Source organism: Protopterus annectens, chromosome 5.part0 (genome assembly GCF_019279795.1).
Source record: "Protopterus annectens isolate FY-2018-M chromosome 5.part0, PAN1.0, whole genome shotgun sequence".
NCBI classification, from domain to species: Eukaryota; Metazoa; Chordata; order Ceratodontiformes; family Protopteridae; genus Protopterus; species Protopterus annectens.
Window position 1 is genome coordinate 1,838,953,711 of NC_056735.1, and position 26,209 is coordinate 1,838,979,919.

The 26,209-nt window shown below is 44.6% G+C and overlaps 1 protein-coding gene across 1 annotated transcript in view; it reads right to left on the minus strand.

The window, feature by feature from the left end:
- Positions 1–26,209, minus strand: part of MRPS31 (mitochondrial ribosomal protein S31) — a 621,425-nt gene that overhangs the window by 477,564 nt on the left and 117,652 nt on the right. The window contains exon 3 of the mRNA XM_044072042.1: positions 9,075–9,236. Coding sequence (XP_043927977.1) covers positions 9,075–9,236 — 162 coding nt within the window. The remainder of the gene's footprint in view (positions 1–9,074; positions 9,237–26,209) is intronic.

Genomic DNA, 26,209 nt, shown 5'->3' on the forward strand with positions numbered 1-26,209 from the left:
TGTGCAACTAGGAAATGTCACCACAATAATGGCAATCCAGAGCAATCAAAATGTGTTGGACTCATTATCCTATGTCAGGGTATCTTTTATGGTACAATAAGGTCTACAGTGCATTAATCAAATGGTCAGATATGGAGAACACACCCAGTCACCTGTTGTTGCTCATTTCCCATCAGCTGAAAAGGAATGAGTTGCAAGCAATCAAATGGAATCTTCACTACTTAAATGAGCAGCTACCACTCAGTGCAGTGAAGTAATGGTGGCCTGACTAGTTAATATCCAACCTGACTTTGTCTTATCTATGCCCACCACTTGAAACTACCATTTACATCTAAAAAAGTGATCGCAACTCCTCCCTAAGGTAAAAAGCTCCTGGGGACATATGATGCACAGGACCCCTCTGTGAAGCAGAGAATATGAAGAAGTGCTGTTTGCTCTACAAAACCAAATGTGTTCTGAATGCGTAGCCACAGAAATGGTGGTCTATCCAAGAAATCATTCTGGACTGCCCAAGGGCCATACTCTTAACTAGGCTGTGTCTACAGTTTGGATCCTCCTCAGGCACAAATCAGGTAAAAGAAAAACCTTACCTCACCCAACCCTCCCCTCATGAAGCTGTCCATAACACCCAGCCCTTTTTCCTGACCATCACCTTGTGGTCCTCAACGGCTGTGGAAAGTTAGGCCTTGTGACAGGTGTGGAGAAGGAAGTTTTCCTCAATAATGGTTACCAATGCCCATTACTCTGCCCAATCAGAAAAAGTCTCCCCTTGATTCACTACACTCCTCTAGTTTTACTGTTAATGTGTCATTGGTTGTTTGTTTGGAACTTCCAAATGGTAGTTCAATTATAAAGATTCATAAAATATGTTACAAAGTCGTTTTAAATACTCCACCTCAAAAGAGTGAAGAGTGACCCTAAAAAGGAAGCTGGTGTACCAGAGAGTTTTTAGAATCCTAAAGACTCCACCCTCCCAACCCACAAGTAGTAAAGAATTTTTGCCTCTCTAAACCTGAGAGTACAGTTTTGGAAGTGCCAACAAAGATTACATCCATTTCACTAGTGATCTACTCACATGACACTAAAAGGGTATGAATGTGAAAAGTAAAAACTCTGGGATGGTAATGATGGATTTCCCCAGAGATTGATCCTCTCCATCCTTATTGCTCTTCCAAGTTATTTTGTTCCACAAAGCAGAAGTGCTTCAGATTTGTAACAAATTAAGCTAAATAGCATCAAACAATCTAGCTAGGTCAACTGTGGGTACAGGAATCAGTCAGGCTTCAATGATTTCTTCAAGCACTCAATGTGTCAGTTCACTACCTATGTTGTATCACTCAGGATTCAAGTTACTACAAAGCAGAGTAGTGTAACCACATTGGGTTATCAGAGACGGCTCTCATATTTCTTTAAAGCAATGATCATGATGAGGTCAAATCCATTTGTGTCGCACTACAGTGGGAAAAAAAAAGGGCCAGTTCATGCTCCAAGAAAGTCATAAAATATCTTTGACCAACCAACATAGTCCAGTCATTGGCCCAAAGAGTATTCAATGATCTATGGTTGGGAGAAAGCCACTTAAAAAAAAAAAACTGGAAAGCAAAAAATTTGTTAGATAGAGTAAGTCCCTCGGATGACCCAAACCAGCTTTTCATCATTTAGAAATGATAGATTTTATTAGACTGTAAGACAAGTAAAAATTATGCCAAAACCTTTCAACAAATATAAGAAGTACATATGTGAAAAAGTGTATTCAAAAACATATTGTAAAATCATGAAAGATCATTGTTTCTGTCTGTATATCTTCTCCACCCACCAGCAAGTTATTTTTATTATATGGGTTTGCTAACAAGTGGAACAATATTACAGCATCACAGTTAGCCCGTCTTACAGTAAGGAAGCACACAAGCCTTACAGACCTGAAGTGGTCCTAAGGGTCGCCCTATCTTTGTAGGGTGCAGTGGCAAACCTTGGCCTACCCCCAGACAAGATGGCTGGTTTGTACTGCCTGGAGAAGTTATGAATGGAGGTTCAGGTTGCTGACACTTAATTACTAAAAATAAGCTATGGTAACATAAACTACACTAAAACACTGTGATCTTATCTTGACCATGATGAGATCTTCCATTGCCACTGTAATTATAACAAAAGGCAATACAGCCAGCCAGCCAACCATTTGACCAAGACTGTTTTAAACACTAGCCTTCCTTAACTGCCTAGCATGAGAGAAACAAAGAGTTGGCCAGTCTGCTTAAAATCTGGATTGGGAAATAATGCAATAAAATGTGACCTAATTAAATGTCACTTCTGCAACTCCTTTAATCAGGATGGTCTGAAGAGCCACCCTGTCTTTGTTGAAGACCACATAATGCACTCTGCCTGTAACAGCATTCAATTTGGAAATCCTTCTGCCTAAGGTGATAGCTACCAGGAAAGGAATTTCAATGTGGCTGAGGCAGCATGTTCAAAGGGGGCAAATATCAATTTTTCGAAAAAAGAAGTTATGTACTCACCATAACTTTCCATCTGAGTAGTTCTACTTCATTTGTCTTCAACCTGTGGGATATTGGATCTGAGCCGGCAATCTCAATAGCATCTGCTCTGAGCTCCTAGCTCCCCCCCTTACCCATAATACACCTCCACTACCTTCCAACCCCCAGATCGAGTTTGCTGATCCTTATACTGATAAGTATTTTTTCAGGTTGGGTTATGACCTAGAACTGCAGCCCTCAGGCTGTTCACATGACAAGGCCGGAGGAAAGATGGAGGGATGGTTGAAGACAAATAAAGTAGAACTATTCAGATGAAAAGTTATGGTGAGTACATAACTTCATCTACTTCATTTGGTCTTTAACCTGTGGGACAGAGTCCCCAGCTGCTAAAAATCCTGGGTGGCCCTCATGGAAGTATATTCCGGAACACGGCGGAACCAAAGGATGCTCTCCTTCTGGAAGTCAAATCCAATTTGTAATGAGAAATAAACGTATGAGATGAGGACCAAGTAGCTGCAGAGCAAATATCATCCAAAGAGACTCTAGACCAAAAGGCCACAGACGTAGCCATGGACCTAGTGAAATCAGCTTTCACCTGACACGGAGGAGACATGCCTCTGTCCTTATAGACCTGAAGGATGCATGAAGAAATCCACCTAGCAATAGTGACCTTGGAGATGGGTTTTCCCAAAAAGCGTTTATAGAAGGATCCAAACAGTTGATTGGATCTATGGAAATGTCTTATTCTGTGTAAATAAAATCATAACTGTCTATGAACATCCAGCAAGTGGAGTTTGTATTCCATTTTGTTAGCAAAATTAGGAAAGAAAACTGGTAAATTGATGGTTTGATTGATATTAACTGGTGATGCCACCTTGGGAAGAAAGGATGGATTGGTCCGAAGGGAAACCCTACCTTTGTGGAAAATCATATAAGGAACTTTTAACAGACAAGGCCTGCAATTCTGAAACCCTTTTAGCAGAGGTAATAGCCACCAGAAATGCTGTTTTCCAAGATAAGAAATCTGTGGTTGCAGCGGGTTCAAAAGGCGGAGTGACCAGAGCCTGAAGAACATAGTAAGGTCCCATGGGGGAACAGGATCCTTGACAGGGGGGCGTAATAGAAAAGTCTCTTTGATAAAGGCTTTACACAATCTGGAGGAGGAGGCTAGAGAGGCAGAATTCTCATCCACATGAAAATGAGAAATGGAAGCCAATTGAACCTTGACAGTAGAAGAACTAGCTCCTTGTTGAAAAATATCAGCTAGAAAATCAAGAATGACAGAAATAAGAGCTGTGAAAGGGTCTAAACTCATTTGAGAGGCCCAAAAGGAAAAATGTTTCCATTTACTGTAATAAACCTTCCTGGTTGAAGACTTATGAGCAGCCACCAGAATAGACCTAACTGAAAAGGATCATCCAGGAGTCCTAGATGTCAGCTTCAAACTGTCCAGGTTCGGATGATGAACCCCCGATGGGTGTGAAATCAGATCCTGAATGGGATCCAAGGCAGAGCCAGAAGGTGAGACCAAAGGAAGGCAAACCATACCTGGCGAGGCCAAAACGAGGCAATGAGGATCACTTTGCTCCCCAGTCGACGAGCTTTCTGTAGAAACCTCTGAATAAGAGGTACTGGAGGGTAAGCATACAGAAGACTGGGAGGCCAAGCAAGGACTAGAGCATCTCTGGGGGACTCCCCAGCAGGGGGTTCAGAGCGAAAAACTCACTGCACTTTGTGTTGGAAGGAGATGCAAAGAGATCGCAGCAAGGCTGACCCCATTCCAGGGAGATCTGCTCCGCTACTGAACGATTCAGAGACCACTCATAAGGCATCAGGATAGTTTGACTTAACCTGCCAGCTAGAATGTTGGACCATCCCAGAATGTGCATTGCGATGAGAAAACGGCCGGTGGAGAACGCCCATTCCCACACTCTCATGGCCTTGCGACAAAGGGGGTAAGACCTGGTCCCTCCCTGTTTGTTGACATAAAAGACCACTGACATGTTGTCTGACTAAAATGCAGTGGTTCCCAGAGGAAGAAAGGCATGAAGGGCCGGCAACGCTAAAAAGACCACTCTCATCTCTAGAATGTTTATGTGCAAGCTGGTCTCTATAGGGGACCACAGGCCTTGGACTGTCCTGCCTGAACAATGCCCCCCCACCCAAGTTGAGAGGCGTCCGTGGTCACTGTGGCTTGGACAGGGGCTAGAACAAAGGGTCATCCCTCCAAAATGTCCAGAGAACACATCCACCATAGAAGGGACGGCCAGCATACTCGACTGAGTTGTATTGGATATGACAATGGAAGTTCCAACAGGGACCATTGTACAGCTAGTGTCCACTATAGAATTCTCATATGTAACCGTATACACGGGAGAAGCATTATGGTCGCCGCCACTGAACCTAAGGTCCTCAACACTGACTCCGCCGATGGAAGATGAGAATGGTAGATCAGAGAGACATGCATCCTCAGGTTTTGTATTCTCTCCAAGGTCAGGAAGATTTTGCATTGTAATGAACCTACCCTTGCCCCAGTGTAGTATATCACCAGGACAGGATTTAGAAGTGATTTGGATGCGTTGATTGTGATCCCCAAATGCAGGGCAAGGTTTAAGAAATAATACCTGGTTTGAGCGAGTAGACGCCTGGTGGGAGCAGTGAGGAGCCAATCGTCCAGGTACAGATAGACCTGAATCCCCTGAAGCCTCAAGTGAGCCGCTACCACCGCCATCACTTTGGTGAACACCCTGGGGGCTGTGGTGAGACCAAAGGGTAGGGCTTGAAAATCCAGTCGCTTTCTTGCAGGTACAGCATGATGGACTGTAGTGTGACCATCCTGAATTTTTCATTGGCAACTGACAGGTTCAGGGTAGATAGGTCCAGAATGGGCCTCAAGTCTCCCATTTTCTTTGGCACCAAAAAGAACCTGGGGTAGAAGCCTGATCCTTTTCCTAGCAGCTTGGAAATGTCCCGTGCTGCTGCCTCCTTTTGCATGGGTGGTACATCCGGGAGGTGTTTGGGAAGACCCACAAAGGGGATAGAGTATCCTTTGAATAGGATCTGAAGCACCCAGCAGTCTGATGTTACGGACTCCCATGCTGCCAGATGCATGGACAATCACCCCCCAACTGCCTCCAGACTAGAGCAGTCGGGTCACCCCTCAGGGTTGCTGTCCAAGCCTGTCCGAGAAAGGATCTCGAGATCCAAAATTCCTCTGACCCCCTCTGCCTCAGGGCCGGCGTCCATTTTGTCCCCTGCTGCCTCTAGGGGAAGAAGAAGAGCCCTGAGTGTCCCAGGAATACTGTGACTTCCAGAACCACATCTTCTTTTGCCCTCTCCGATTCTGGGAAAAGGACCTCACTTTGGACTAAAGTTTCTTTGACGGTCTTAAAGAGAGTAGAGCCATCATAAGGGGCATTGGTGAAGGACACTTTGAAAGGTTCCAAAAACTGACAGTCTGAGCCAGGCGTTGTGCCTCATGGACACAGCAGACCCAGCTGCCATAGCCACTCCTTCAGTAGTAGCATGTGAAAGGAGTTGCATGGATGTGTTGGAGACTGCTTTCAAAGTGGCCATCCTCGAGGAGAACGAGTCCCTGTCCTCCTGCAACATGGACTTAGGGGGAGACTTCACCAGCTCCTTGACCAGGTGCCAGGTAGTTCAGTGCCCTAATAGGTTCCTTCTTAGTGGCTGCTGCTACCACAATAGCATCTATGGGGGAGCCCTTGTTCCATGCTGGCCTATCCAAAGGTGGACTCAAGATCTTGTCAGGTCTTTTCAGGATTGATTCCATGGTGTCTGGTTCCTTCCAGGCCCAAGAAGTGACCAGGTCCACCAAGGGATCTGTGTGAGAGGACACCCAGGAAGTAGATGGGCCTGTGCCGAAAGCCTCCAGGAACATGGACTCGTCAGAAGGTGGTTTGGGGACAGACCAACCTCCCCGTTGGCGAAGGATTTCCATGAGGTCTCCAAAGGAGACATCCTTGGGAGGTGACCTGAGGGAACCTTCCCCATCATCCAAATCCATATCCTCGGTGAGGGACTCGGGAGAGTCCAAGTGCCTCCTCTTACAGATATGCTTGTGAGGCACATCACCAGTGGGGTTCTCTGGGGGGAACTCGTAAGCCACTTGCTCCTCAGAGGGAACCATCTAGGGCTCTTCGAGCATGGGCTGTCCCTCTGGAAAAATGATGGGATTCGTAGAAAGAGCCGAGGGGGTCAAGGCAGAGTGTGAGGGGATAGTCAGGGGTCTCGATCCAGCAGAGAGTACCCTTTCTACCATGTCAAATGTCAAGGGAAAACAAACCTCCTGGGGAATCAATAAGGAAGCCAGTCTCCCCAGGTCCAGAACTTGGCCCATCAAAGCTGGAGCCGATGAAAAAAGTTCTGCTAAGCAGGTACCCCTGACTAAAGCCATCCTCAGATCAGAGTAGACAGATCGGAGAAGGAGAAATCTGTCCCATCTGGATCGGAGTACAAATGAACCTCCTCATCATTTTATCCATGCAGACTCTGACCTTGAGGGTCGGGGAACCGAGGCCCTAGATGTCAAGCATGTCTCCTCCGGCTTTGGGGAAAATCTCAGAGATTTTCAGTCCTGAGGTTGAGTCCCAGCCTGGGAGGGAGGAGAAGCCAGGGCAAGAGAGGAAGGTGGGAAGAAGGCCTTTCAGGGCCTCCTGTCCTCGTTAAAACCAGTGCAGATTGTGGCCATCTGCTGGGGACAACTTATGGCCACACTCAGTGCACCTTTTAAACACAGACTTATCAGCCATTCAGACAAAGAGGGGAAAAAAAGTAAGACAAAAGATATTAGTTTTCCCACTGAAAACCACTCGCCCCACACACACACACACACACACACACACACACACACACACACACACACACACACACACACACACACATTGAAGGGGGAAGGGAAGCAAGTATACTACCAACGAATCTAAGCTAAACAACAGTAAAGTTTAATTACGAACCTATACTAAGCACTATCCTAAAAGTTAGAGAGAAAAACGGCTTTCTAAAAGCTATCAAACCCACTTACTACTTGGAGCTCTGGAGATCATGATGCTTCAGCTAGTTGCAACAAACAAGATCTGGGGGTTGGAAGGTAGTGGAGGTGTATTATGGGTCTCTGATCCACTATGGATCCGGTATCCTGAAGGTTGAAGATCAAATGAAGTAAACTACTTCAGATATGAAGTTCAGGTCTAAAGGAAGGTGTGCCAGTTTCACTGGGTGAGTTCACATGTAAAACCCTTTTTAAAAAAATGGTTTACAAGAAGTGTGGCAGCAAAGGGAGCTCTAATGACAAACAGACAAGTAGTTGTTAGGGTATAACATCTTGGACTGAAAAATGACAAATTCTTAAATAATCTAACTTAGGTTCTACATTTGTATCCTACAAACACGGAAACAATGACAGAGACTGCATTTGAAGAACCTTTGCTTCCTCCTTGTGAACAATTTATGTGATACCCTATGGTTTCTTCTACTTAGATACCAGCCTTTTACAGCCTTTATAAGTTATAGGGGATTGCAACAACACACTTAATTATGTAAAACACAGACTACTGAAACAATGTTCACATCTAGATCAAGAGAGGTCATTGTGCCCCTCTAATAACTTATCAGGCCCATAATTGAGTACAATGCCCCGTTTGGGATGTACCTTACCAGATACCTTCAGCAACTGGAAAGACCACAAAAGTATCTCACCAAGAGGATCAAGGGGCTCAAACAGATGCCCTATGCAGTTCAGCTAAAGAAACCCCAGCTCTACTCAGTTGCGTACCGCCTACTCAAGAAACGATCTGTGACTGATGTATAAAGCCATGTCCAACCCAAAATTAATGGACATGCTTCACCTGAGGAAATCTAAATCCCTTAGAGCTACACGCTACAGGGACCTGAACCTCAGCACAGAAATAAATAGGACATGCTGGAAGGGCAGATTCATATCCCAGAGGCTCCCCTCACTTTGGAACAAAATCCCAATCCATGTCAGGCAGAGCCCCTCACTGAGCAAAAACATACGGAAAGTCAGCAATTCTGCCCAATACACACCAAAAGCAGTCAATATTCCACCAAAGTTCTTTATTCCATCAACGATCTGGTACCTCGGCAATTCGCCTTCAAAGGAGAGCCCCTCACTGACCCTCTTTAAGAGAAATCATGACGAATGGATGGGAGATCATAAGTTTACCCCTGGGATCTCTTCTGTGTCGCTGCTTGACAGAGGTACAGTAAACAAACCTTAAAAGGGCTACCTTCTGTGACCTACTATACAGAGGCACAGTCAACTAATCTAAAAGGGTGGCGAAAGCCAAAAATACTCTGACTAGGCTTATAAATGCCCTAGGGCAGATAGCCTAGTATCAACCTATGAACCTATCTCAATTTCTTCATGTGTTTCTTGTGGCACTCGCCTCCATAAACCATAAATGCTATTAAGTGGCATTGCTCCATCACAAATGTTCTGCAAATCACATAATGACTCCAATTCACGATGGGGTAAACAGTCAATACACAGCAGACGTCCTACTTTAAAAAGTGTTCTGTATGTCTTCATAGATCACCTACCCAATACTGCTGCTTTCCTCATTCTTCTGTTCTAAACTTTCAGTTTCGTGTTTCCTCAACTGCTGAAGCAATTCAGATTCAGTCTGCTTTTTCAAATGCTCAGGCATTGAGGACGCAACAGCAGAAGCTGCGGCCACTAGTTCAGGGCTCAAGGAGTCCTTTCTAGAATAAGAAAGTAAGTATTCCAGTATTAGTTGAATGCACTTAGTCCAGCAACTCAAAATCAGAAATATCATTTTATTAGAGTATGAAGTAACACTGACATTCTAAGCAACTTCCAGTTATTAAAAAAATTTAAATCAATTTAACTGATATCAACAGGCTCTAAATTAACCTGTTAAGAGGACACGAAAAAAAATGACAGCTCACTTTTCTGGTGTCACTACAGCAAAACAGGACTAACATTTTTCAGCAAACTGACAAGGCACTTTCTGCAGACTCAGGAAACAAGCCTGTCAGTCAGTGACAACATTCAGGTAAACAGTAAGCAGTTATGCAAAGAACCCACTGGAACAGTACATTGCTGATGTTGATTTCCTTTCCATAGTTTAAATATTTGCCTCCTTTAAGTTGTTACCATTTCCTTCTTAATTATACAGGCCAATAAAAGAAAAAAAAAAAAAGTACAGTTTTGTACCTACCATAAATGTAGATGTCCGATAGGTATGCATCTGCAGTCATAACATATGGGTTGTCCTGCCTCAGGCAGCCCTTCGGTTGGCCGGATTCCAAAGTCTGGGTCTGGCCTCGGCTGATGACGCACTTTCCCCGACGTCAGAGCGTCTGGGGTATAAAAGCATCAGCCAACGCCATTTTCCTCAGTTTTTCTTGCCCCAGATGCCAGGTGCCCTCTAGGAAGGCTAAATTTGGATAAATGCTGAAAATTTCCAAACATTTGCAAATTATATACATGTATAAACAAACAAATACACCATAATAGATTCCCCCAGCTAGCTGAAAGAGGGGTAAGCACCCTAGGACTACCACAGAGGGGAAGGAGGGAGGGTAATCCTGACTGCAGATGCATACCTATCGGACATCTACATTTATGGTAGGTACAAAACTGTACTATGTCCTTCAAGGATGCATCTGCAGTCATAACATATGGGTAGAATATCATAGCCAATCTGGGGGAGGAGGTACTAAGAAAAGGATGGTGTAGTTAAGATCCCCTGCAGGACTGCAGTTGCAAACCCTGCTCTGGATCTAGAGTATAAAGGTAGATTGTAATGCTTGGCAAATGTATGCATGGAGCTCCAAGTAGCAGCTTCTAAAATGTCCTTGGTAGCCACCCCCCCGTAGGAAGGCTGTAGTGGTGGCCGTGGCCCTTGTGGAGTGAGGCCTGATATTTTCAGGAACTGTCTTTCCATGAAAGGAGTAGCAAAAGCGAATGCAATTTCCTATCCATTTTGAAATTGTCTGTTTGGAAATTGCTCTTCCTTGCACCCCAGTTGCATATGCTACAAAAAGCTGGTCAGTTTTTCTGCTAGTTTTTGTTCTGTCCAAGTAGTAGCGTAGTTGTCTGTGTATATTCAGGGTGTGCAAAAGTGTTTCCCCTCTATTCTGTGGATTAGGGAAGAACGTAGGCAAGTGAATAGCTTGGTTCAAGGATACCCTAGATACCACTTTTGGCATAAAAGTAGGGTTGGTTCTTAGTGACACTCTGTCCTGGTGGAAAATAAGAAAAGGCTGCACTGCCATTAATGCCTGTAACTCAGATACTCTTCTTGCTGAAGTGATTACCAGAAGGAATGCAGTTTTCCAAGATAGAAAATGTAGATCCGCTGATGCTGCTGGTTCAAAAGGAGGTAGTGTCAGTTTCTCCAGCACAAAGTTAAGATCCCAGGCAGGTAGAGGGGGTCTTCTTGGAGGTTTAATATTTTTTATCCCTCTCAGAAATTGTCAGAGGAGAGGGTGTGAGAAGATAGGTGGATCCACATTGTATTCTGCTAAGATTGCTGAAGCATGAATCTTAATGGAAGAATAGGACAGGCCATTGTGGAACAATTCTGCTAAGTATTCCAGGATATGTGTTAGGTTTGCCACTGTGACATCCGTGCCCTTTGATGTGCTCCAAATGAGAAATCTCTTCCATTTAGCTGAGTATGTCTTCCTTGTGGAGGGCCTGCGAGCCTCCAGGATAATGTCCTTCACCCTCTGAGATAAAATAGTTCGATTGGGGTTTAAGGAATTTTCCAGGCAGTTAGCTGCAATTTTTTCAAGTTGGGATGCAGGGTCTTGAAATTGTTCTGCGTCAGAAGAAGAGGCCATAGGGGGAGAAGCCATGATTTTGTCTGAGACATGCTTCTCAATAATGGATACCAGTGTTGTCTTGGCCAGTCTGGAGCTATTAGTATCACTTTTGGCTGTTCCTCCCTGATCTTCAGTAGAGCCTTGTACATCAATGGGAGAGGTGGGAAGGAATATACTGTTAGGGCATTCCAGCTGAAAGAGTGAGTCCACTCTCCAAGCTTGTGGGTGGTATGTCCTTGAGCAGAATGTCTTCAGTTGGTGGTTGTGTGGGGAGGTGAACAGATCTATCTCCGGCATTCCCCATGTCTTTGTTATGAGTTTGAAGATGTCTGGATGCAGCATCCATTCGTGTGCATCCATGGTAGTTCTGCTTAAGCTGTCTGCTAGTGCATTTTCTTTTCCTGGTACGAATTGGGCCTGCAGCTGGATATTGAGATTCAGGCATAGATTCCACAGATTCATAGCCATCCGGCATAGAGGGTAGGAATGTGTGCCTCCCTGTTTGTTTATGTACCACATGACCGTTGTGTTGTCTGTCCTTATTAACAGATGTCCTTGTTGGAGGAAGGGTCTGAATGCCTCGATTGCATGCCTCACTGCCAGCATTTCCTTTTGGTTTATGTGCATGCTTAGCTGCCCTTGAGGCCATAGGCCTTGGATACATTTGCCCTCCATGTGTGCTCCCCATCCTCGGTCTGAGGCGTCCGTGGTGATGGTCTGCCTTGTTTTGGTTTGTTGAAAGGCAACCCTCTGTTGGACTGGCAGGCCTGAGCCCACCACAGGAATTCCTTTTGAAGGCATGGAATGATTGGTATCATGGTTTCTAAACTGTGACTGTGTTGAGACCATACACTCCTTAAGTACCATTGTAATTTCCTCATATGCAGCCTGGCATGTGGGATTAAAATTATGCAAGATGCCATGTAACCCAGGGCCTGCAGGACTTTCCTTGCAGTAAGCTGAGTTTGTCTTGACAGAGTCATGAAGTAATCTGGAAGTTGTTTTTGTTTTTCTTCTGTGAGAAAAGCCATCTGGGTGATTGTGTCCAGATCTGCACCCAGAAAAGTTATCCTTTGGGATGGTAGTAGTCTTGACTTTTGGATGTTGACTGTGTATCCCAAGGTCTGTAGCAGGTGTATGGCATAGGCCAAGTCCCTTAACAATTTTTTCTTCTTGTCCGCTTGTATTAGGCAGTCGTCCAGGTATGGATAAATTTGAATTCCCTGAAGTCTGCAATGTGCAATTACTGATGCCAGGCATTTCGTGAATACTCTGGGCGCAGTAGATAAGCCAAAGGGCAATGCTGAGAATTGATAATGCTCTGATCCTGCAAGAAATCTGAGGTGTCTTCTGCAATTTGGTCGGATAGGGACGTGCAGGTATGCCTCCTTGAGATCTAGAGTCACCAGCCAAGACTCCTTGCCCAACATAGGAAGAAGTTGCTGTAGGGTCAACATTTTGAATTTTGGCACAATGAGATAAGTGTTCAGTGCGGACAGGTCGAGAATAGGCCTCCATTGGTTTTCTTTTCTTGGTACAAGGAATAGTCTGGAGTAAAATCCTTGGCCTTGTTCTGAACATGGTACCTTTTCTATGGCTTTCATCTGAAGTAAATTGCTGATTTGTCTTAAAGCCTCTGCCTTCTGATTTGGTGGAAGGTTTGGCATTCCGCTTCTTTTTGGCAAAGTGTGGAAGTGAAACCTGTATCCTTTGTCTATTATTTGCAATGTCCATGTATCCTTTGTGATGCAATGCCAGTTTTTGAGAATAAAGCCAGCTTTCCACCCAAGGGTGCTTCCAGTTGATCCCTGGTAGGCGGAATCAGAGTCAAGTCATTGGGTCTGTCCTGTAGTAGTGGTTGTAGTTGTAGCAGTTGCACTACTCCTCTGGTTGGCAGGCTGCCACTGACGGCCTCTGTAGGAGCCCTTCGATTGACCTCTGCCTCTAGGGCGCCTGTTCCTGCCTCTCTGGGCTCTGGTAGAGTCTGGAAAGGACCAATTCTTTGTAGGCCAGTTTCTGCTGAACCTCGGTGGTTGAACTTGCAGGAAATCTTTAACTGTTTGCACAGATTTTGCTTTTTCTTCAACCTAAAATCTCCTGTGCAGGGGAGCCAAATAAATTTTGTTTCTCCATTGGAGCATCGAGGAGTTTAGCTTTGACATGGTCTGGCAAAGATTGCTCCTTCAGCCAGGCATGCCTACGAATAACTGCCCCAGTCATAGCTGATCTAAATGAAGCCTCCAGTGCATCATAGCCACATTTTAAAAAATGATTACTAACCTGTTGTGAGTTATGTACCAAATCCTGAAGGGATTTACGGTCTAAGGGTTCAGGAGAAGAAGGTTTCTTATTCAGTTGATCTAACAAAAACTCTTGGTACTGTATCATATGGAATTGACAGTTTAATGCCCTGGCAGAAAGAGTTGCAGATGTATACACCTTTTTTCCCCATCTCTATAAAGCTCTAGACTCTCTTTCAGAGGGTAGGGGATTTTTGGCAGTAGCGGCTGCAACCCCTTTAGGGTCCTGAGAAATAGTTTCTGGGTCTGCAGCATGGGCTTTATACAGATGGAAATGAGAATCCGGGACCCTGTAACATCTGTCAGGTTTGGCAGGGGCCGGAGGAAGAGAATCAGGGGCTGTACTGACATCATTGTACTCATCATCAATTACATTTAGAACAGGAGGTATAGCTAAGGGCCTATGCTGAGGCAAATGCAAAAAGGTCCTTAATCTTTTTCTAGAATCAGAGAAATCCTGACCTTGCCATTGAAAGTGCTCTCTCATGGAGTGTAAAGTCTCCCCAAAGGAAAATTCTTCAGGAGGGGTGGCCGAAGGGATAGATTCCTCTGCATCTGAATCCTCATAAGGCGAGTAAGCCCCTTCCTGGTGGTCTGACAAGTCAGATCCATCGGTGGAGTAATCTGAGGAGTGAGGTTCAGAGGGTTCAGTCCTGGGCCTTTTGTCTAGAGGAGGTTGAGAGGCCCTGTCTGGGTGAGGTTGTGAACCCCTAATTAAGGAGATAAGGTCCTCAGCAAGGCTGAGGATCTGAGAACTAGAGGAAGGCCTCTGGGATGTAGATTTGGCAGGCAAAGCTTTTGAAAGTTTGGCAGCTTTAGCCCTGGAAAAGGCCTTAATAGACATAGAAGCTGGGGGCCTAGCTGCCCCAAGTGCAGGGGTAGAAATGTCCAAAGGTATGGTGTCGGACAATTCCTGAACACTAGCTTCGGTAGGGAGTTCTGAAGCTGACTCAGCCAGGGCCTCTCGGACCTCGGTGGTCGTAAGTATGGTTTCGGTTGAAGGAATTGCCGTGGACTTGGTTTCGGCCGAAACCGAGACACTCGCGGTAGACCTAGCCGTGGTTTCAGCCGAAACCGCGGGCCGCGAGTGTCGGTCCTTTTCCTTGCGTTTTTTGACCATATGTGAAGTCGGAGTCTCCGACGGCATTTTATAAGCAAAAGTGGCTCCAAAAAATTCCTCTGCAAACTCCGACCGACGTCTAAGAGTTTGTCGGTTGAAGGAGGCACAGGCTAAACAGGCTGATACGTCGTGGTCTGGGCCTAAGCAAGGAAGGCAGTAAGAATGGAAATCCTTATGAGGTATTTGTTTCCCACAAGTTAAACAATTATTTACTTTGTCTGACATCGGCTGAGGCAAGAAAGAGTCCCCAACGGGGTACTTAGCTTTTTTCGAAGTCTTCGGTAGCTGAAATCTCTGGATCTGACCGACCGGCACTTGCGAACAGCTTCTGCTTCGGGCACCGCGCGGCAAGAAAGACTGAGGAAAATGGCGTCGGCTGATGCTTTTATACCCCAGATGCTCTGACGTCGGGGAAAGTGCGACATCAGCCGAGGCCAGACCCAGACTTTGGAATCCGGCCGACCGAAGGGCTGCCTGAGGCAGGACAACCCATATGTTATGACTGCAGATGCATCCTTGAAGGACATCAAGGCTCCCTACCCACTCTCACAGTAATGTATACTGCAGTGCATTCTACAAATTGATGTTAGGCTGTAGTACCTTTTTGATCACCACATGCCAGCAGATGGAAATGATAAAAGAGGTGGTGAATTCCAAAGCCCCAGAATCTTTAGGTTGTGATGAAAAAGTGCTGAACGAAAATTATGTACATGCTACAACAATAAATCTACTTGGAGAACCCAGTTTTTAAATTTCTAGGGCTTCATGTACTGAGAACACTCAGTCTACCAAGGCTACCTGTGCATCTACCCTTCCATGATACCCCTTCATTCTCCACTTCTTAACAAATTGACAGAATCATATTGCATACACACAATAAACAGATCTTGCCCTATCCAAGCAGGGGGATGGAGGGAGGGTCGGTTAGCAAAGAGTAAGCTCTTCAAGCAAATACAACATTACAATAAGCATATTTTTATTATTTACTTGTATTTGTTGACAAAGAAAGTCTGACTGGGCAATCAGTGGAGATCAGTGGAGAAAATCTCCAGCAAAATCACATATTTAAAGTTACATTTCATATATAGTTTTCTATGGAAGTTCTATTACATTATGTATGTAGGCACACAATAATGCAAGCCAATAAAGTTGTTGTTGTTTGTCTTTTCGGCTTTTCCCGATTAGTGGTCGCCACAGCGAAACTCCAGTCTGCTAATGATTGGCAGTAGATTTTTTTTTATGGTGCTGAGTTGCCAGCCCGACGCCCAACCTTCAGCGAAGGCATGCCCATTCACACACGCCTTTCGGAGGCCACTCGACCAAATTACAGTCTAAAATCATATGAGAAAAAGACCTAGCAGTATTACTTATATAGTTACATTTTCAAGCATTTTCATGCAGAAACAAGTACATTTTGTGTTTAAGCATATAAAAGCACAACCTAATGTAGCTATCACAGAAGTTACAGTGTAGAACTAACTTCTAGTAATATACTGGGGGAGTAATTGTGTTAATTGATAGTGTACAAAGAAGTCAAAGTCAAGAAGTAGTTGAATTGAAAAGTATAAAGGATATTGAGAAGAGAATTATGTCAGTTCTATTATTATAAGAAAGTTTAAATACAAGAAAGGGGTGTAGGAAAAAGTATTATTTCAGTAAAAGTTAGTGAGGTTATAGAGAAAGTCTTAGTTCTAAGTTATGACGTGGTAGAAGTGATTAGGGTATTGAGGCAGTGGAGAGTAGAGATGAACAGGGTGATAATGGCGATCAGCCTGGAGAAGTCTGAGATTTTGATATCCTCAACCTGATGAGGAAAAGGAACATAACCAGAAGTGGTTTAGATGTTGTTTGAATAGTGTTTTTAAGTTTGGGAGTATAAATGCTAATTTTACTTTGGTACGGAAGGCATTTCTTTGAGACATAGTGTGTGTACATGGATTTGTCTGCGAAGTTGTGCCCTGTACATAAGTAGAAACTGTTCAGTAGAGCAGATATCTCTGTTTATGGCATAATGGTGTAGGGTACGCAGTAGGGATGGGCATTTTTCTGGATGGTAGATAGGTTTAAGTGTTGTAATTAGCTGCAAGTAGGTTAAATAGTATGGTAGTTCTAGCCAGTTCAGCTGTTTTAGGTCCTGATCACTGTGCACCTATCTGAAAGGTCGGTAGCAAAGTTTGCTACCTTGTTGAAGTAAGATTTTTTTTTTTTTGTGGCATTTAGGTTTGTGAGGATGGGGAAGCATACAGGAGGGATGGAAGTAAGTTGAGGCTAGTGTCGACCTTGCTGTGTGTGTAAAGTATGCCTTGCCCCTATAGAGGGAGCCTAATTTCTGATGTACTCTTTTTTTAACACACTGAAGGATATGCTGTGAATTTGCCATCTATTATTACACCTATAAGTTTGTTTTGGATTACTGTTTTAACTTTGGTGTTACTGGCTGAGGTTACGTTGAAGGACTGTTTTTGACTGAAACAGGGTTTTGGGGTAAAAGCATCAATTTTGTTTTGTTGGGATTAAGCAATAAATTGTGATGTTTTGCTAGCCAGGCTTCAACTTTGAAGAAACATATTTGGGTGCTCTCTTGGAGTTTTGATAAGGAAGGGGCTTGCACATATCAAAGTTAAGGAAGAGGCTTGCACATATCAAAGTTAAGTTATCAACTTAGCAAATTATTTTCAGTTAGGTGTGTGTCACTATGAAGCTTACTAATTAAGATGTTAAAGAGAAGAGATCCTAGTATGGATTCCTGTGGGACTACAATAGTTATTGGTAGAAGGGATGAGAACATTTGTTACCATTTAACAGCTTGTTCCCCTTCAGAGAGGTAGCTAATGAACAATGAAAGGGAGGAATTGGGAAAGGCCAACAGAAGTAAGTTCTTTGAGAACTTGGTGATGTGACATGATATCAATTGCCTTTAATAGATCTCGGAACAGGGTACACACCACTATGCCATCATTTTGACATTGGTTTATAATACTGATGAAACTTAAGACTGCATTTGTTGTACTGTGGTGGGGTCTAAATGTGCACTGTGTATTAGAGTTAAGTTTATCTGAACTAAGAGGAGCATTGTTTGATAACAGATGCACTTCTCTAGTATTTTTGACAATGGTGGCAGCATAGCAGCACATCTGAGTTGTTAAATTCAGTAAATGTATCTCCTTTGTGTAATGGTATAATGTAGGATCATTTCTAAATGGATGGAACATATTTTTTGAATATGAACCTGTTTATTAGGATGGAGACTGGAAGAGCTACAGCATCGACAGCAAGATGCAAGTAATCAGCTGACAGTTGGTCTGGGGGCTAGACAGGATGGCTTTAGCTTAAATAGAAGCTTTTATGGTGAAGTACAGGGTTAAAGTCATATAGCTGTCACTGCTTTTGTATCCTCCTAAGGAAGATTTAGTCTTGGCTCCAACCTAAACCTCCTGGGTGTCTTGACACAGGAACATACTTTTTACTATCATGCCCCAAAGGAAGAGTTGGACTTGGAAGTTATGCCCAGTTTGCATAGTGCAGCAAAAGACAAACTTACAGCAGCAGCACAGCTATCTTCCAAGGATGAACTGCCAAAAAAAAAAAAATGTCCACAAAAGCAGACCACCTCTTGTGAAATCAACTTTAGGCAACCCTATCAATTCCTTCGTACACTTCTTTTAAAACAGGAATATGCAGTTTGACAGCGAATGACCCAGACAGAATTTAGTTACCTTTTGCCCAAGTTTCTGGGCAGCATAAGAAACAGATTGCCCTTCTATAACTCCTTAGTCCTGTCCAAACAGCACCCAAGTTGCTTGTATTCACTGAGGGATGAACTACTAAACATCAAAGTACACACATCTTGAATGGCTACTGATCAATCCCAAAAGGCTGAAAGCCAAAATAGTGAAAAAACAAAACTCTTTTGCAGGATGGCAAGCACCCCTGCACCCCCAACACCCCCTGATAATTATATATACCAACTCAGAGACTGCTCTACAGTAGGGCAATTTAGTAACTAGTAACATAACCTAAATACCTAGGAACCACCTTGGACCCTATTCTTTCATTAGCCAAGCATACTGACAAAATTATTAGCAAAACACTCAACCAAAAAAATCATGCTATAAAATCTCACACTTTCTCTCACCTCTACAGTTCATAATGTCTTACCCAAAAATGTGCCTATCCCTAAAGATCAAATATTGACTCCTTCTTGTAACCTTACATTCCAGCTCAATCACATGTCAAATACAAATTATTATAAATAAAATCTGCGGATTTGTTCTTCTTCTTACAGAACTCTGATCTCATTAATGCAGGCTTCTACAGTGGTGTAAAATGGCTAACATATAAATGACAGAGCCACTTTGCTGTCACACCTACAAGCTGCTGAAAAATGGAACACTACCTACCCCTCACCCCCCAAAAAAATTACAAATTAAGCAGTCTAAGTTGTATACACAGGTCAGGCATATTTTTATCCACCAGAGGAAAAGCTGGGGATAGCAAATAATAAAGATTTGAAGGATTTTAATCGGGGGGGGGGGGGGGGCAAGAGTCGAGTGGGATAAGTTGATCCTTCCAATACAAGAAAGGGGTTTGGGATTACCCAATCTGAAGGGATATTTCAGAGCTACACAATTATGTCTCCTATACATAGCACAAGCAGAAAGCTATAATTCAAAGTGGAAAGGGACGACTATGAAACAGGAGGAAAGCTCCAAAAATAAGGAGAGACTGGGATTTTGGATGCAGATCCTTAAGGACAACAGCAGCCATAAAAATATTGTATTCATAAAGTAGAAGACAGAATTTTAAGAACTAAACCAACATACAGGAATGGAAAAAGGAGATTCTGCCAATAGGGATGGCTGCAATTACGGGTACAGAAAACCGGCAAGAAGGGGGCTGGAATTTACTGGAGCAAACTGGCAAAGAAACCAAGATATTGAGAGCAAATAATTACAGAAAGAAAGGTAAAAGAATGGGAAAAGGCCAATAATACATTTGGACTATAGGCTACAGACTGCCTTCCCTATTAAGGACTGATAGAGTTCAGACAAACTGAAAAGAATAGGGGGATCCTAAGTGAAAGACCAGCACTGGTAGAGTTTTTAGTAGATTCTAGAATAGAAGCTGCTGTTAAAAAAAACAAAAAGGATAATTAGTAGGGCATACACCATACTGCATGATGTCTCTAGGAATCAATGAAATGACGTTAGAAAGGGCTGGGAAAAGAGCTTAGATAAGCAATTCGCAAAGAACAATGGGATGGTATATGTATGGCTTCCAATATGCAACAAAGCCTAAAAGATTTAGGATTTTTGCTTGGAAGTGTTTGCACGAGTATTTAATACCCCATGCAGACACCAAGAATTTTTCCTTAGGTAGATGTAAAAACTGGAGGTGTGATGGAGAAGAAAAAGATAACTGGGAGCATATTTTTTGGGAGTGTAATGAGTTGGCAAACTTTAAAAGTTCTCTGCAGACTACTGTGTTAGAAATATTGGGTGTGAAAACTGATGAAACCAAGAAAATGATATTTTGAGCTGCAATACAGAAATTGAATTGCCTAGACATTGTAAGGCCTTGTTGGGTTTAATTCTGTTGGCTGTCCAAAAAGCAATTACAAGAAAATAGAAAGCTAAGTCTAAACCAACTGTACTAGAAATAGTGATTATAGTAACAGAGATAAAAGAACTGGAAAAGTGGGATCTTTAGAAAAGGGTGGGAGCAAATTACATAGAAAAAATAGGAAGTGTGGGAACAATATATGCAGAATATTGTTTTGGAGGATTAATGAGGTTTAAGGGAAGGCAGGAAATGAATAAAATATGTCATGTTCGATTGACAATGATTGTACAGAAAATTATGAGATGTACAATGTTTGCAACTTGAAAATGTCAGTATGGTTTGTTTTCATTTATATAAATGCAGAATTGCCTATGTCATAAGTGATAATTTAATAAAGATGTTTGTGGTACAAAACAAAAAAAAAAAAGGCAGTTAACTACACATTTTGAAGTAGCCAAAAGATATGATTATCTTCATTAGACCTTACTGTAAAAACCTGCACAGGTGAAAAAAGAAGTTATGTCTTACCATAACCTTCCATCTGTGTTGTTGATCTTCTTTCATTCATCAGTGATGGGTTCGAGTCAGCCTTTTACCAAGCTCGCGCCAGCCAAAAACTCTTGAGCTAAGCTTCTACCCAGAATGCCCTTCTCCCTGTTACCTCAGATCGAGTTTGCTAGAGACAGAGAAGTAAAGCCAAGGCCACTTCTGTGCAAATACCCTAGGACACCACTAGGACCCAAAGCATCCCCCCGGACCTTTGGTGGGGAGGGAGGGTGGTATTTGATGAATGAAGTAAGATCAACAACACAGATGGAACGCTATGGTAAGACATAACTTCCTTATCTGATGTTGTTAATCTTCTTTCCATTCATCACTGATGGGACAGAATCCCCAGCTACCTTGAGGTCCATGGGAGGCCCTTACGGAAGAACGCTCCTGAGTACCACTGAGCCGAAGGTAGCTCTCCCTCTGGAGACCAAATCCAATTTGTAATGACTGATAAAGATATGAGGTTTAGCCCAAGGGGCTGCTATGCAAATGTCATCCATGGAAGCTCTGGAGTGGAAGGCTATAGATGTTGCCATAGATCTTGTGGAATGGGCTTTAACCTTAGGCATAGGTTCTTTTGTGAGAGAATAGATAAAACTTATGCAGTCCCTTAGCCATTTCAATAACATAACCTTGGAAACAGGTCTTCCTATTCTAGGCCCAGAAAAGGAAATGAAAAGCTGATCAGATTTACACATAGGTTTGGTCCTGTCTAGGTAGAATCTCAGCTGCCCGTGCACATCTAAGGAGTGTAGGCAGTACTCTCCTTTATCGGAAAAATTTGGAAAGAACACTGGTAGATCAATGGACTGGTTAATGGAAAAATCAGAAACAACTTTTGGCAGGAAGGAAGGGCTCGTCCGGAGTGATACTCTGTCTTTATGGAAGACCACATACGGTCTTTTAATACACAATGCCTGCAGCTCCGAAACTCGCCTGGCTGACTTCATACCTACCAAAAACAAGGATTTCCAGGACAAGACCTTTATGTTGCACTTCGCTGTTTGCTCAAAGGGGGGGTGGATCAAGGACTGAAGGACTAAAGTAAGGTTCCACAGTCCCACAGGCTGTCTAAACGGAGGCCTGATGTAAGAAGCTCCCTTGAGGAAAGCTTTACATAAATGAAAGGAGATGAGTGGGGTGCCATCTAGACCATTGTGGAAATTAGAAAATCACAGCCAGGTGTACTCATATGGTAGAGGCAGGAGCTCCATCATCAAAGAACTTAGACAGGTATTGTAGCACTGCAGTCACCGGAGCAGATTTATCCTTTGACCAGGTGGAGAACCTTTTCCATTTATCCTGATAAAATCTTCTGGTGGATGGTTTATGAGAGGCCAGAATGATGTCCCGAACTGGGGAGGTGAGATTAGCTTGCCTGGCAACTAACGAAAGTGGAGAAACCAAGCCGTTAGCTTCAGACTGGACAGGTTCAGATGGCTCAACCCTTGGGGGTGAGTAATCAAATCTGGAAGAGGGTCCAGAATCCACAGCAGGTATACTAGTTGAGGCCGAAGGAAGGGGAACCAAACTTGTCGAGGCCAGAACGGGGCAATGAGGATCACCTTGCATCTCAACCAAAGAGCTTCCTTTAGGAGTTGTGGAATCAGGGGAATGGAAGTATAAGCATAAAGAAGTCCCATGGGCCAATCGTGGATCACAGCATCCCTCAGGGACTCCATCTCCAGGAGAAATAGGGCAAAATAGCTGCTGCTCTTGTTCGATGGGGAGGTGAAAAGATCGCAGCAAGGCTGGCCCCAGTGGCTGAAAATTTCTGTCGCCACCTCGGGGTTGTGGAACCACTGGTGAGGCGGGTAGATGCATCTGCTCAGTTTGTCCGCAATTACTTCGGAGCTCCCCGGGATATGCTTTGCTATCAGAAAGCAGTTGGAAGCTACCGCCCACTGCCAAATTCTCAAGGCCTCTCGACACAGGGGGTAGGACTCGGTTCCTCCTTGCTTGTTGATATGCCAGATGACTGACATGTTGTCTGACTGAACTGCAATTATCCCAGAAGGGAGAACTGGATGAAAAGCCTGCAACACTAACAGCACCCCTCTCAGTTCTAGAATGTTGATATGCAGATTGACCTCTAAGGTGGACCATGCACCTTGGACCGTCTTTCCCTGGAAATGGCGCCCCCTCACCCGATCAGGGAAGCATCCGTGGTCACAACGGTCCTGGGCTGAGTGGATTGAAATGAGCGACTCCAAAGTTCTGCGTCTGGCCTCATCCACCAAAGAAGGTCCTGCTTGCAGGAGTTGGTTATGTGACTCTGGTAACTGAGGGGGTAATAGTTCTGGAACCACTGAGAAAGAAGGAGCCATTTCAGGATTCGCATGTGTAGCTTTGCCAGGAGCACTATCGAAATTGAAGCTGCTATAGATCCTATGGCCTGAAGAACCTCCATTGCTGAAACTTTTGTTTGACGGAGTATCACCCAGAGCTGGTGCCACAATCCCTGGAGTCTGTGGTTTGGGAGTGACACTAGACCGGGTATTGAAAACTGCTTCATTGAATTCTATTTGTTGCATAGAAGTAAGGTTTGATTTCTCCCAATGTATTGTTATACCTAAATTTTTGCCAGGAGAATGTATAATGCAGTGCTGTTACCAGAAGATGCTCGGTGGGGGCAGTGAGGAGCCAGTTGTCCAAATATGGAAACACCTGGAATCCTTGTAACCTCAAATGAGTTGTGAACACTGCCATGCACTTTGTGAACACTCTGAGGGTTGTAGAGAAACCGAATGGCAGGGGATGAAATTGATAATGGCTGGCCCCTAGCCAGAAGCAAAGCAGACTCCTGGAGCATTTGTCCATTTTGATGTGGTAATACGCATCCCAGATCTCTATCGAGCACATCCAATCGCCTTCCCTTAAAAAACGGAGAATGGACTGAATCGTGACCATCCGGAATTTGGTTTGGGTGACAGACTTGTTCGAGCTGCTGAGATCCAAAATGGGTGTCCAATCCCCTGTCTTTTTTGGCACCAAAAAGAATCGTGAGTAGAATCCGGATCCTCATTGGTCTGGTGGGACTGGTTAGATGACTCTTTCTTTGAGACAGCTTTATTATCTCTGAAGCTGCTTCTTCCCTTTGACTAGGTGGAATGTCGGGAAGCTTTTTTGGAAGGTTTGGTTGACAAGGGGGATGGTGTAACCCCCGTTGATTATACTCTGCACCAAACGATCGGTGGCAATAGATTGATAGACAGCTTGGTGCAGAGAAAAATGACCCCCCAACTTCTTCCAGAGGTAAGCAATTGGGCTGCTCCTCAGGAGCACTTGTAAGCCAGTCCAGAGAAGGAGTCCCTGGAGCCTTGGTTATGAGGACCCCCTCTGCCTCTGTAGAGGTGTCTTCCGGAATTGTTACCCCCTCTGCCCCTGGGGGTATCATCACTACGTGCGGCATGGAAAGGACCCTGTGATTTTTTGTGCCACATTTTCCCACTCCTCTGATTCCTAGAGAAGGAACGTTGAGGATTGGAAAACCGTAGGCCTATGGCAGACAGGGTCTTGCCATCTTGCTCACACCTGGTTAGCATGTCCTTTACCTTAGAGCCAAAAAGTGATGATGCTTTGATGGGAGCATTCAAAAAGAAAGACTTGAAGGGGTCTGCGAGGTCACAAATGCACATCCAGGCATGACGCCTCATAATGCCTGAACCTGCTGCTCCAGCCACCCCTTTGGTCGTATGTGATAGCAACCTCATGGACGAGTTGGAGATCGATTTCAGGGTTGCGATCATCAAGGCCACTCTGTCCCTGACCTAGTCAGACACCTGTCCTGTGAGTGTCCCAGAGAGTTCGGAGATCAGGTCCCTCTGGAGTCTCGTAAAATGTGCCAAATAGTTCTGAGACCATATGGCAAAAATCCCTGATGCAAAAACTCACTTCCTAAATCTGTCCACCACCCGGGACTCTCTGTTGGGCAGGTGGACAACAGGACTCTCCTCAGCCAAGTCCTTTTTCGGGGTTGCTGCCCCAATCACCATAGCATCGACTGGTAACCCTCTGGGCCAATGCGGGTTCTCTTTGGGAGGGGAAAGAATTTCGTCAGGTCTCCGAGGAATCGCCACAATGGAATCAGGGTTTTGCCAAGCACGCTGCACAAGGAGCCGGAAGAGCTCATTGACATGTGGGGGTCACCCAAGAGGTAGATGGCCAGGCACGGAAAGCCTGCAGGAACACGGACTCCTCAGACGAAGGGTTGGAGGGCTTCCAGTCACCTCTCTGTTTTAGCATTTCCAGGATGTCTCCAAAGGAGACATCATCAAGAGGCGACTGTGGGGACCCTTCACTATCATCATAATCAGTGTCTTCCATTAAAGACTCCTCGGGCAAGTCCATGCTTCCTCTTGCACGTCCTCTTTCAAGGGGGCTCTTCAGTGGGGGTCTCTAAGAAGTACTCATAAGATCTGGTACCCTGAGCAGGGGTATACTGTGGCTTCTCTGCCTGGTTCCCCCGGCAAGGTGCTCTGTGGCAGCTGTAGCTCAGGGGTCAAAAATTGAGATTCCTACATCAAAGGAGTGCTTCCAGAAGCGAGAGCCCTCTCCATCGCGCATAAAGCAGGTCCGCCCAAAGAGGGATAGTAGCCCGGAACAGAGAAAGACAACCTTGGGACGGGATCACACCCCGCTCTGATGAACCCGCCCCCACAAATGGAGCCTCAAGCAGGATCGGTGCAGACGTGGCTACCGACACCGAGGACAGAACCGTGACCCGAGCAGAGGCACCTGCCCCCCCCCCAGTCCCCAGATTGAGGAAAGGACCAGTTCTGCCAGAACAGAGGACCAAAGTGGCAAACCCGGAGCCTGAGTGAGGTCCACTATAGGCGCTGAGGTGGTGGGTTTAGAGAAGGACGTCGGAGCAGAAAGCTTCAGAACCAGAATGGTCGAAGGAGGAGTGTAAGAGTGTGTTTGTGGAGAAACCAACCCTGGCAGATGGGTATTAGAAAGTGTGGGTATCCCCTGGCTGCCAACAGCTGGTCCACTAGACGCACCACATCATGTTCTGACAGGCTCCTGGTGGATCTAGTGGATACTTCGGATGTGGATACTCCTGACGGGGAGTCAGGTCGGTCAATCAATGGGCTATACATCTCGCCCAGGAACGGATCTATGGAAGGTGAGTATCTGGTCAGTGGTGCAAGGCCTGCTGGCACCGAAGTCTCAAGTTTCAAGACCGGGATTAATGGGGTCAAGTTCAACTTGGTTGAAAAAACTCTTGGTGCCGAAGGGGCACTCGGATCCGAAGCAGTAGGTTCTAATATCATAACAAACGAAGGTATCGAGGGCATGCCCTGAGCCAAAGTGGCCACAGGTGCCGAAGTCACAGTAGGCGTAAT